This window comes from Schistocerca nitens, chromosome 4 (assembly GCF_023898315.1).
Source record: "Schistocerca nitens isolate TAMUIC-IGC-003100 chromosome 4, iqSchNite1.1, whole genome shotgun sequence".
Lineage (NCBI taxonomy): Eukaryota > Metazoa > Arthropoda > Insecta > Orthoptera > Acrididae > Schistocerca > Schistocerca nitens.
In genome coordinates this window covers 742,748,397-742,762,049 of record NC_064617.1, presented here as the reverse complement: position 1 = coordinate 742,762,049, position 13,653 = coordinate 742,748,397, and the positions used below count along the sequence as shown (strand labels likewise).

At 43.1% G+C, this 13,653-nt stretch overlaps 1 protein-coding gene across 1 annotated transcript in view; it reads left to right on the top strand.

Moving 5' to 3' along the window:
• The window catches only part of LOC126252543 (ATP-dependent translocase ABCB1-like), a 305,981-nt gene that overhangs the window by 219,919 nt on the left and 72,409 nt on the right, over positions 1–13,653 (top strand). The window contains exon 18 of the mRNA XM_049953441.1: positions 10,005–10,208. Within this exon, the coding sequence (XP_049809398.1) occupies positions 10,005–10,208 (204 nt within the window). The remainder of the gene's footprint in view (positions 1–10,004; positions 10,209–13,653) is intronic.

The window sequence follows — 13,653 nt, the reverse complement described above, 5'->3', positions numbered from 1 at the left end:
GGCTTCTGAGAAACATTTGTCTGATGTCCTCCACAGTCTCTTCTGAAACTCCATTATGTGCACCAACAGAATGTTTCAGAACACTTGAAACATCCCATTAGAAAAATTTATGAGTTACAGTGCTCATAAGCTATGTTCGTCGTCACTATCATTTCTCAATTTACTTCGCAGCTTAGTGTTACGTTTTTCACATGCCTTAATTATCACGTATTTCACACGATAACAAGAAAAGCACAATTTGAAGAGCAAAAATAAGAAAACACATTAACATAGCACTGAAAATAATGTATAGTTAATTGCAAGCGCAGCTGCGAAATACTTGGTGCAAATCTACATGCATGCCACAACTGTTTTACTGCACAACAATGAAAAACTAAAACTACAAATGAAATTCTCTCTACAATTATGCTCTAGGAATAAACAACACTAATTACACAAACTACAAGAAAAAATCTGAAGATTCCAGTGAGGTATCCTGGCAGGGTCACCTTATGAAACATCCCCTTGGAAAAATGTATGAATTACTGTGCTGGTAAAACCCTTACGTTATTTGATTTTCAAACAGCTGAGCAAAACTGAACGTACTCAGACATTTCGCTCTTTACTTATTCCGATCAACATTAAACTGACACACAATATTTTTAGCACAACGCAATCTGACTTTCAATAATCCCTACAAAAGAATGGCCCTGACTAACAATAACCTATACCTGTCATGATTCAGTTACCTCACAAAAATCTTCGGTACTCGAACTACTGTAATACAGCGAGCGCCAATACTGTCAGCTAAATAAAAGATTCTAACTACTTAAGGCATTAACTACTGATAGGCATAGTTAGCAAATGAAAGATTTTCATAGAGAACAAACACAATGTATTTACCGTAATAATGTTCAAAAGTCATCATATATATATATATATATATATATATATATATATATATATATATATATATATATATATATATATATATATATCAATCAGTTCATGATATCCAGTATTACAGATTTACTCTTTCTGGCGGACACACGTCCAGATCGTCCGCTCATAAAATTCTGCCATCTCTCTCCGCACATCCACCCCTGCTGGCGGCTCACCTCCAACTGCGCAACGCTACGCACTGTTCACATCCAACTGCCCAACACTCCAATAGCGAATATTCCAACAATGCCAACCAGCCACAGAACTGCACAAAGGACAGTCAGTGATTTTCATGCAGAGTGTTACGTGACGTTACCAACATAAAAACCTAAACAGCCTACTTACACACCTGCTGTTGCCAGCATCTTTCTATACCATTCCTTAGTTGTTTTCACATCAGGTGGATCACATTCATACACACGACGATAATTTCTTTGCACAGTAATCGGTGATTTTGTTTCTACAAACCACACTACTGCTTGTGTGCACTGCTGTGGAGTCGCCATTGTCACTGCAGGCGACTATGCTGCACTCTGGCGACGATATGTGGCACTTCTGAAGCGGGAATATAAATTCTTTGAGATGTTCTACAGTGTGATGTATTTTTCATTGTCGTATCTACTGTGATTTTTCTCTCGTGGGTGCTTGAAATCACGGAGGTTTGAGTGGGACACCCTGTACATGTTCTCCACGGCATTGTCATTGACCTACAAGGATTCCTATATGTCGATGGGCAACATACAGAAGACACCGAGCATTCTATGCAAGGAATTTATGGGACAGGAGGAAACTTCAAAGCCGGCCGGGATGGCCGAGCGGTTCTAGGCGCTATAGTCTGGAACCGCGCGACCGCTACGGTCGCAGGTTCGAATCCTGCCTCGGGCATGCATGTGTGTGATGTCCTTAAGTTAGTTAGGTTTCAGTAGTTCTAAGTTCTAGGGGACTGATGACCTCAGAAATTGAGTCCCATTGTGCTCAGACCCATTTTTTCAAACTTCAAAGCAAAATGAAGCTGTCCTTAAAATAAAACACTATTTTCATGTGTTTATGAGCTACGCTACTTCAAGTTTATTATCGCCACTCGTCTTAAGACAAAGACAGAACTAAGAGATTGATGAAATGCATTCTATACCTGTAGTTGGTTATGAACTGCAGATTGAAACTGAAGAAACTGCAAAAAGGTGGGAATTTAAGGAGATGGGACCTGGATAAACTGAAAGAACCAGAGGTTGTAGAGAGTTTCAGGGAGAGCATAAGGGAACAATTGACAGGAATGGGGGAAAGAAATACAGTAGAAGAAGAATGGGTAGCTCTGAGAGATGAAGTAGTGAAGGCAGCAGAGGATCAAGTAGGTAAAAAGACGAGGGCTAATAGAAATCCCTGGGTAACAGAAGAAATATTGAATTTAATTGATGAAAGGAGAAAATATAAAAATTCAGTAAATGAAGCAGGCAAAAAGGAATACAAACGTCTCAAAAATGAGATCGACAGGAAGTGCAAAATGGCTAAGCAGGGATGGCTAGAGGACAAATGTAAGGATGTAGAGGCTTGTCTCACTAGGGGTAAGATAGATACTGCCTACAGGAAAATTAAAGAGACCTTTGGAGAGAAGAAAACCACTTTTATGAATATCAAGAGCTCAGATGGCAACCCAGTTCTAAGCAAAGAAGGGAAGGCAGAAAGGTGGAAGGAGTATATAGAGGGTTTATACAAGGGCGATGTACTTGTGGACAATATTATGGAAATTGAAGAGGATGTAGATGAAGATGAAATGGGAGATAAGATACTGCGTGAAGAGTTTGACAGAGCACTGAAAGACCTGAGTCGAAACAAGGCCCCGGGAGTAGACAACATTCCATTAGAACTACTGATGGCCTTGGGAGAGCCAAGATGTATGAAGGAGGTGAAATACCCTAAGACTTCAAGAAGAATATAATAATTCCAATCCCAAAGAAAGCAGGTGTTGACAGATGTGAAAATTACCGAACTATCAGTTTAATGAGTCACAGCTGCAAAATACTAACGCGAATTCTTTACAGACGAATGGAAAAACTGGTAGAAGCGGACCTCGGGGAAGATCAGTTTGGATTCCGTAGAAATGTTGGAACACGTGAGGCAATACTAACCTTACGACTTATCTTAGAAGAAAGATTAAGAAAAGGCAAACCTACGTTTCTAGCATTTGTAGACTTAGAGAAAGCTTTTGACAATGTTAACTGGAATACTCTCTTTCAAATTCTGAAGGTGGCAGGGGTAAAATACAGGGAGCGAAAGGCTATTTACAATTTGTACAGAAACCAGATGGCAGTTATAAGAGTCGAGGGGCATGAAAGGGAAGCAGTGGTTGGAAAAGGAGTGAGACAGGGTTGTAGCCTCTCCCCGATGTTATTCAATCTGTATATTGAGCAAGCAGTAAAGGAAACAAAAGAAAAATTCGGAGTAGGTATTAAAATTCATGGAGAAGAAGTAAGAACTTTGATGTTCGCCGATGACATTGTAATTCTGTCAGAGACAGCAAAGGACTTGGAAGAGCAGTTGAACGGAATGGACAGTGTCTTGAAGGGAGGATATAAGATGAACATCAACAAAAGCAAAACGAGGATAATGGAATGTAGTCAAATTAAATCGGGTGATGCTGAGGGGAATGAGACAAAGTAGTAAAGGAGTTTTGCTATTTAGGGAGCAAAATAACTGATGATGGCCGAAGTAGAGAGGATATAAAATGTAGACTGGCAATGACAAGGAAATCGTTTCTGAAGAAGAGAAATTTGTTAACATCGAGTATAGATTTAAGTGTCAGGAAGTCGTTTCTGAAAGTATTTGTATGGAGTGTAGCCATGTATGGAAGCGAAACATGGACGATAAATAGTTTGGACAAAAAGAGAATAGAAGCTCTCGAAATGTGGTGCTACAGAAGAATGCTGAAGATAAGGTGGGTAGATTACGTAACTAATGAGGAGGTATTGAATAGGATTGGGGAGAAGGGAAGTTTGTGGCACAACTTGACTAGAAGAAGGGATCGGTTGGTAGGACATGTTTTGAGGCATCGAGGGATCACAAATTTAGCATTGGAGGACAGCGTGGAGGGTAAAAATCGTAGAGGGAGACCAAGAGATGAATACACTAAGCAGATTCAGAAGGATGTAGGTTGCAGTAGGTACTGGGAGATGAAGAAGCTTGCACAGGATAGAGTAGCATGGAGAGCTGCATCAAACCAGTCTCAGGACTGAAGACCACAACAACAACAACCTGTAGTTTGTAATTATTCTGCCACCTCGTCACAGAACTAGTCCAAAATGAATCAGTTGTGATAAGTGATACTTTTTTCGGTGGTCGCATGAAGGACGCCTAGTAACAACAGCTGCTATCAAATCTTCCGTCGATACCATTTCTTCAACAGTACAACAAAAGGAACGCAAGTGCGTTCAGCACTATAACGCTGCTAGCGACAACGACAGCGGGATGCTGCCGGCGTGGCCCGTCCGCAGCGAGAGTCCTCACTCGAAAGGTCACATACAAACACGTCTGTTTCGCTCAGTGCCGCTCTGCTCCGCGCATTCCTGCTAGGAGCGTCACTGTTATGACACCCGCTGAGGAGCACTGCTTTGTTTCGCCATCGCTGCTCTACTCCTCTCGCCGCACTGCCCTGATCGTGCCGCGCCGCTCCATTATAACCTCAGCTTGAAGAACTTTGTGTATTGGACGTACAAAAACACGGTAGTTATCTTTATTTGCTGCAGTAGAAAGAGAGAGAGAGAGAGAGAGAGAGAGAGAGAATGAGAGTAGGTCTACTGAAATGCTTTTAAGTCATTCCTCCTGTCAGAAGGATTCGCACCCAAAATTTTGATTACTCTTCTTCAGAATCAGCTAACTGAGCCATATTTATGGTTTTTGCCCAGTCTGATGAGTGTATGTCAGGCACAAAACTTAAAATCGAGAAGGCAGATACCAGTATTACAGAAGAAGCGGCGATTTTGGAAGCTGTTGTCGGAGAGATAGCACAGTGTGAAGAGGAAAAGATTATACCTCTCAAAGCGACATCTGTCCAGCAGAAAATGGAGGTTGAATCAATCAGTGGAATTCAGATACTTAATTCTTATATTGAGACGTTTTAAGAAACATGTGTAGATTAGTTAAACATATGGTCAACAAACTTGAAGGAATTTTCCATTTTAAAATGGATGTTGCTTTACTCTGAGCCTGTTTGGAATGAAGTAACAAGGACAGTAATAATTCTGTTCGATGAAGCCTCTGCCAGGCACTTAAATGTGATTTGCAGACTATCCATGCAGATGTAGATAGATGCAAGATATCGATAAAGGATTTTCAATGCGCAATAGTGCAGTGTTTCATTAGTTTTACGTCCTCAACCAGTTAACTCTATCACAACTCAGCAAGAATAACTGAACTAGTAAATGGTGTCAGGAGGCATGGACCAATTTCATTGAACAGTGTGGACAAGTAGGGCAATACACACAATAATTAAATCCGTGGAAATTATTATTTACTCTTCCTGGTCACATTTTTATCGTGGGAAGAGTTTTCTCTCTCACGAGTATCCAGTGGACTGAGGAACGAAATAGCTTACTAAAATCAACAGATGAGGCAGTAGCAACAAGTGTTTTTATTATGAAATGAGCTGCTGTGACCTGTATCATTACGTCGTTCATCGGCAGGATCTTCCCTCTAAAGCTCAGAAATCTAAAAAATACCAAATGTGGAAGAGAACAGAATATTTAAAATGGAATTTTGATAGTTATATGCAACCAAAACTCTGCATGTCAACATATTTTAATATTTAATTTTGTGTCTTATAATGCAAAGATGATAAAAAATGAAACTGAGTGATTTATTATTTTGTCAGCGGTACTGTTATTTTAATGTTCTTACCTCGGTTTTATTAAACTAATTATACGTAATATTATGTGTGATTTATTTATTTTACTAAATCAGGTACACGAAACTTTAGGTCTTTCATGCGAGAGAATGCGGGCCCAATGGAGGTAGCTGAAGCAGTCCTCAATACACTGAGTCAAATCAGAGCTTTCGCCGAGCGGTTCTTGGCGCTACAGTCCAGAACCACGCGGCTGCTTCGGTCGGAGGTTCGAATCCTGCCTCGGGCATGGATGTGTGTGATGTCCTTAGGTTAGTTAGGTTTAGGTAGTTCTAATCCTAGGGGACTGATGACGTCAAATGAGCTTAGAGCCACTTGAACCATTTTTTTGAGAGCTTTCGGACTAGTGCGTGTCAGGCAGGGCGTCGGCTCTAGAGCTGACTTGCCTGATGTACTGCGAATCGCCAGCTACTCGCATTACAATGACGAACGAACTTGTAGTAGAATGATCACAAGCTGGGTCTATCGTGTTAGCGGAGCCACTAATACAAAGAGGTGACGGAAGTCATGGGACAGCGCAAACCACATCCACAGATGGCGGTAGTATAGCATACACAAGGTATAAATGGCAGTGCGTTGGTGGAGCTGTCACCTGTGCTCAGGGGACTCATGTGAAAAGGTTTTCGACGTGATTATGATCGCATGGAGGGAACTCACAGATTTTGAACTCGGAGTGGAATTTGGAATTAGACGCATGGGATACTTCATTTCGGAAATCCTCAGGGAATCCAATATTCCGGGATCCATAATGTCACGAGAGTACCGAGAATACCAAATGTAAGGACTACCTCTCGCCAGACCTGCACTCTACGACCGAGAGCAGAGGCGTTTGCGATGAATTGTCAATGCTAACAGACAAGCAGTACTGCGTAACATAACCGCAGAAATCGACGTGGGACTACGAAGAACGTATCCATTACGACAGTCCAGCGAAATTTGGCGTTAATGAGCTGTGTCAGCAGACGACCGACGCGAGTACTGTTGTTAACAGCACCATATAACCTGCAGCGCCTTCCCTACGCTCGTGACCATATCCGTTGGACCCATGACGACTGGAAAACTGTGACCTGGTCAGATGAGTCCCGACTGCAGTTGGTAAGAACTGATGGCAGGTTTCTAGTGTGGCGCAGATCCCGTGAAGCCATGAACTCAATTGTCAACAAGGAACTGTGCAAGCTAATGGGGAGCGCTTGGTTACATGGATTATTCACTAGAAATGGTTTCGTTCGGATACTTGGAGACCATTTGCAGCCATTCGTGGACTTCATGTTCCCGAAAAATGCTGGCATTTTTATGAGTGACAATGCGCCACGTCACCGGGCAACAAATCTTCGCAATAGATTTGAAGAACATTCTGGACATTTCGAGCAAATGGTTTGGATACCCAGATCGCCCGACATGAATCCCACTGAACGTTTGTGGAACGTTATCGAGAAGTCCGTTCTTGCACAAAATCCTGCATCGGCAACACTTCCGCAATTATGGACGTTTTTAGAGGAAGCATAGCTCCATATTTCTGCAGAAGACTACCAACGAACTACCAACGAGCTAAGGCTTTTGCCACGTCAGTGAATGAACGCGCTAGTATAGTGTTCTCACTATAATACTTGCTGTATAACTGTAAATCACGGCCATCTGATGCAACGTTTTCCATATTATATTTCAGAATAGGCCAGTATAAACGAAACTCCGACCGAACAGGCCTTGAGGCCCAACGGTAGCGAACTACCGCCGTGTCATCCTTAGCTCACAGGCGTTACTGGATGTGGATATGGAGAGGCATGTAGTCAGCTTACCGCTCTTCCAGCTATTGTCAGTTTCTATGACCGGAGCCGCTATTCCCCTATCAAGTAGCTCCTCAATTGAGCTCGCAAGGGCTGAGTGCATCCGCTTGCCAAAAGCCCTCCGCAGACCGGACGCCCACCCATCCAAGTGCTAGCTAAGCCCGACGGCGCTTAACTTCGGTGATCTGACGGGAACTGGTGCTACCACTGCGGCAAGGCCGATGGATTAGGCAAATATAATCAACTAATAATAATTTTTACTGTTTATGAGTCTTGGACCCAAGCCCTCGCTTAAGCGAAAACATGGCAAGTTGTGTATTTTTCTAAGGAATTAAAAGTGGCTATCGAATTGGCTTCCGAACCCGATCACTTGGTTTCACGGGTAATACTTAAGCGATTATGATATCCAGATGTGTCTCAGGAGCCACTTTCGCAACTACGATCCGAGTATGACCTTTTTTCTACTATCCAAACTTCACATAATTTTTCCTGTATACCATGACAGACTAGCACTCATGTAAAGCAGAATGTTGTGGAGAATCGCGTTTACCATTCTAGTATGGTGCATAGTTTTAACCTGCCAGGATGTTTCAAGACAGAGCACACTCCTCTGCAGATTTAAAGACGATAGAAACAAATTATAGCCTGCTGTTTTGCAGGTCTTCCTTCCAAGGCTGCTGGTCCTGCAAGAGATGCAACTGATATTGTGTGAAGATCGAAAAGTAGAAGAGTGGTACTGACTGAATCCCATCTTTGGAAGATGATCATGAGTCACCATCAGACAGGTCCGTCGGTAAGAGGATTGTCGGCAAAAGCTGGAGTCACAATAGCACACTCCCAGGTGCACAGTGAAAAATTCATTCATTATATGAGTGGGCCTACGCGGCAGAAGTGAATTTCGTCTCAGTACGTGACAGCGTTGTGATATGGTAAATACCGACGTTTCGGCTGATACCCCAGGCAGCTTTCACCAGAGTCAAAACTCCGTCTCGAAGCGGCAAAAGTTTTTAAAAAGGAAAATAAATCTCCATGTTTTGTCTTATCGCCTGAAGCGAAAACTGATTCTCAATTTATCGAATTGCAGTCAATCCCCATTACTCTCGTGGGAGAAATGTAGTATGTAAATGAGGTACGCTTCAAATACACGTTGTAAAAGTCGTGAGCGTTAGTTGCCCTTGAGATTAGACGTGATGAGTTGATGTTAGTCAAGAATGCCTTTTAGGCTACAAAGATGCCATTATGAACACCTTACTAAGTGGAAATGAGATCGTGTAAGAGGGCTATGATAAGCTGGATGTTCCTTCTGCGATACTGCAGGAAGACTTGGAAGGAATGTAGCCACTGTGCATGGTTTCTGGCAGCGTTGGTCAAGAGAATGTACGGTCTCAAGAAGACCGGCCTCCAGACAGTCACTTGACGTATGGCTCTCACGCTTCATACTCCATCTGCAGCAGCAATCTGAGCAGCAGTTGTCACCTCAGGAACACAACGAACTGTTACGAATAAGTTACTTCAAGGGAAGCTCCAAACCAGATGCTTTGTAGTGTACATTACACTGACCCCAAACCTTCATCATATGCGACCTCAGTGGTGCCAAGCGAGAGCTCATTGGAGTGCAGTTTGTCGGTCTGTTGTGTATTGTGATGAAATAGGGTTCTGCCAGTGGTGGCCGTTTGTTGGTTAGAAGGAGGCCGGTCGAGGGTCTGCATCCAACCTGCCTGCAAATTGACCCACTACACCTACACCTGGAGTTGGAGTCTGGGGTGAGGTTTCGTGTGATAGCAGGAGCACTCTCGTGGTTATTCCGCACATCCTTACTATTAAATTGTAAGTCAGTCTGGTGATTCGACCTATTGTGCCGCCATTCATGAACAGGTTTCCAGCGGGTGTTTTCCAACAGGACAACGGTCGCCCACACACCGCTATTGTAACCCAAGATGCGCTACAGAGTGCAGACCTGTTACCTTAGCCTTCTAGATTACTAGATCTGTCTGCAATCAAGCACATATTTGACATCATCAGATGGCACGTCCAGTGTCATCCACAACCAGCATTACAGCATTAATCGCACGTGTAGGTGATTGACCCAATGCAACAGGCATGGGACTCTATCCAACAAACTGACAACTGGCGCCTGTACGACATAATGCACGCACGTTTACATACGCGCATTCAACATTCTGGTGGTTACACTGGTTGCCAATGTACCAGAATTTCACATTTACAATGGCATTTCGGGCCCTTACGTTACCTGTGAACTTGCAACCTCTGTTACTTAAATATGTTACCTAGACAAATGTATTCCCGAAATTTCATTGCTCTATGTTAACTATTTTTTAGTGTTGTGATTTTTTTATGTCAGATGTCAGTGTGTGTGAAGGTCTAAAATAGTGTATGTTCGACAGGCCACGGGTCAGCGCATCGGCTCCGTGGTGCAGGCTCTGTGCACACTAGCGCTGTCTGTGCTTGTGTGCCTGTACTACGAGTGGCGACTGGGTATGGTGGCCGTCGCCTTCATGCCTGTCTTGGTGGTGGCTCAGTACTTCGACGACAGGCTGGTGCTCACGGAAGCCAAGAGCAAGCAGAAGTCCATGGAGAAGGCAACTATCGTACGTTCTCTTTATTGCTCTGGTCTTCAGTCACAAGTTTGCTTTGATGCAGATATCAGCGCTAGTCTTTGTATAATGATTACTGTCTGTAACTACCTATATGTGTTTACTTTAAAGTGGTTACCTAGAATAATAGCTCCAGTTCCATGTTGATCCTTCCTTCCGCTTCAGGATTTGACCACTCAATCGATCTCTTCCTTTCGTCAATTTGTGCCGCAAATTTAGTTTCTCCGAGATTCGTTTCAATAACTTTTCATCTCTTATCCGATAGACCAATCTAATCTTAAGCATGTTTCTATAGCACATTTCCAAAGCCTCCATTCTCTTCCAGTCTGCTCTACTTATCGTCAATGTATCACTTTCGTACAAGGCTGCACTATACTCCAGACGAATACCTTCTGAAAAGACTTTCTAACACATAAATTTGCGATAGAATGTTAACATACTTCTCTTTTCAGAAAAAATTCTCTTCCTGATGATTGTATGCATTTTCCGATATTTTGACGCCCGAATATGAATACCCCATCCACTACTTTAAGTGTAAAATTTTCTTTTCAAACCCCCTCAGCAGCACTTCATTTGATTCGACTATATCCCATTACTTGTGTTCAACTTTCGTTAGAACGTCTTTTCAAGATATTACCCATTTGGTTCTACTGATCTCCCAAATCGTTTGCCGTCTCTTCCACAATTGCAATGTAGTTGGCAAACTTCAAAGCTTTTTTATTTGTTCTTCGTGTACTATAATTCCCGTTTGAAATTTCTCCATTGTTTTACAACCAACTTGCTGAATACATACGCCGTTCGTCCCAAGAAATGCGGGACTGATTTTATTCATGGCATATAAAGGATGTCAGCGCAGTAGCTACGGTGAGGGCTTTTACTAACAACCGTAAACAGTAGATGCGCATTCGAGTTGTCAGTTGTGAACAGGCAGCGTTAAGTAGTGGGCGTGCATAGCTAGAGTGTCAACATTGTTGTGTCAGAGACTGCAGTGGCGTAACATCTCTAAATCAAGTGTTCAGTTCGCCAGAATGTTTCTAAGAAGAGAAAATTTTTGCCGAACACCTTGAATCCTGAAGAAAAACATCGACTCTAGGACGCCTAAACGCGGACAATATTTTTATGGGAGAATATGAGACTTCGTGTTAACAATATGAACCTACCACAAAACGTCAAAGTGCAGAAATTCAGATAAACCGTCAAGACTTTTACGAGATAAGCAATATTTAAGCCACATTAAATCCAATACGAAGCAAAAGTCGAATAACATCCCAAGGAAGGACTTTTCTGCCAGTTTCACATGGTCGTATGAATGTTATTTGACTGTACTCAAATTCGGAAAAGGAAGCTTAGAGTTTAACGTCCTGTCGACATCGAGGTCATTAGAGACGGAGCACAAGCTCGGATACTGTCAAGGACCGGGAAGGAAATCGGCGGTGCCCTTTCAAAGGAACCACCCCAACATTTGCCTGTTGCTATGTAGGGCAATCACGGGAAAATGAAATCTCGGTACCTGGACGCAGCTTTTAACCGTTGTTCTCGCGAATGCGACTCAAGTTCGTGGTGGCTATGTAGCACACTTGAAGCATTAAAATCACAACCTTAAGATCTCTTTATTTTTGTATTAAGCCACTGTCTAAGCATTTTGGACTGATGGAGTAGATCGAATAAGATAGAGAACAGACAGTAATCCTGTCTTATTTCCTTCTCAGCTGCTGCCTCCTTTCATATACTTCTACTAACTGCAGTCTGATTGCGGTACAAGTTATAGATAAGTTTTCGCTCCCGATATTTTATCCCTGCTACATTCACATTTTCAGCTTGATTTGTATCCAACTTGTAGACGAGCCCCGTGTATTATATCTGCTCCGTTCAAAATTTCTTTTCTAAAAGACAAAGACTATCAAGAATTCACAGATGATAAAGAGGTGACTTAAATAAACTTAGAAACGAAGTTCCCATAGTATTAGTTGATGCACTGTCGCCACTGATTATAGGATCATGCAGATCTTTACAATGCAGGGCTTTTCAGCATCATTATTTCATTATACAACAGTTTGTTTGTGTGTCAGAACTGTCATTTTCAATATCTGAATAGCGGCAGGTAGGCCACTGGGAGTCCACCCTTTGGGGACCAATCTAGATAACTGCTTTAAAAAAATAAATAAGGACTGTGGTGCTTATTTACGTAGCTATTACGCTCATCTTTTTGTGTAGTAAATTCTATAATCGTAGGGATACAAAGGATATACATCATTTATTTGTCTGCAGCTGCAGATGCTGCCGCTGCCAAGGACAATCCCACGTCCTTCTCTCTGCTAACCCCTACCGCGCGACATCCTACTTCTGGGAGTCAATGACTGAGTCGTAGGACACTGACCATCCTTCGAGAAGCTTCAGCGTGATATAAGAATGCGGCGGTACAACTTCAGCTTCAAACACGAGTATTTATGTCCCCCAGCCATTCATCGCTGGCCAGATGAGTTATGTTATAATGCCCACCCTGTGTCAGACTGCACCGTGAAGATAACAACTTTCGAATGATGGAGCTGCGAACACCGTCACCGGGCCTCGAACTGTGGACTGCTGCCCGACCACCCAGGTTGTCGGCAGCCCTGCGCTCTACCGTCACCACAGGCTGCTCGCCTTCCCTTATTGAGGAGCTTGAATCGAGCCCTTAACCGCTGGAGCGTGATGCAGCTGCCATAGCAGTCCAACATTCAGTTCGGGACACTGGCACGGCCTTCGGGCACTTGGCCGTCTTCTCCGGCACTACAGCACACGTCGCGGCCGTGCCTGTTAGGGGTTCCATTACTCAAGACGTTCACAGCGGCTTGACGCTGCGTCAGCGTGTGCTAGCCTAGCGCTGCCGCTGACTAGGACGGCGCAACAAGGACAAAACGCCGGAAGACGCCGAAGTTCTAGAGATAAAATTTCATGGTCAAGAAGACTGAATGATTGGTAATAATAAGGAGCAAACGGCATTTACACCGAGGTCACAAAAGTCACGGGATACCTCCTAATATCGTTTCGGACCACCTTTTGCCTTGCGTACTACAGCAACTCGACGTGGCATGGTCTCAAAAAGTCCTTGGAACTGCCCTACAGAAATGTTGTACCAAGCAACCTATACAGCCGCCCATAACTGCGGACGTGTTGCCGGTGTAGGATTCTGTGCACGAACTGACCTCTCCGTTATGTCCCATAAATGCTCGATGGTTTTCATGTCGGGTGAAGTCAGTGGCCAAATCATTTGCTCGAGTTGTCCAGACCAGTCGGGAACAATTGTGACCAGGTGACTTGGCGCATTGTCATCCATAAAAATTCTATCGTTGTTTGGGAACGTTAAATTCATGAATGACTGTAAATGGCCTCCAAGTAAGTGAACCATTTCCAGTCAATGATTGATTCATTTGGACCGTTAGATCCGGTCCATTCCATG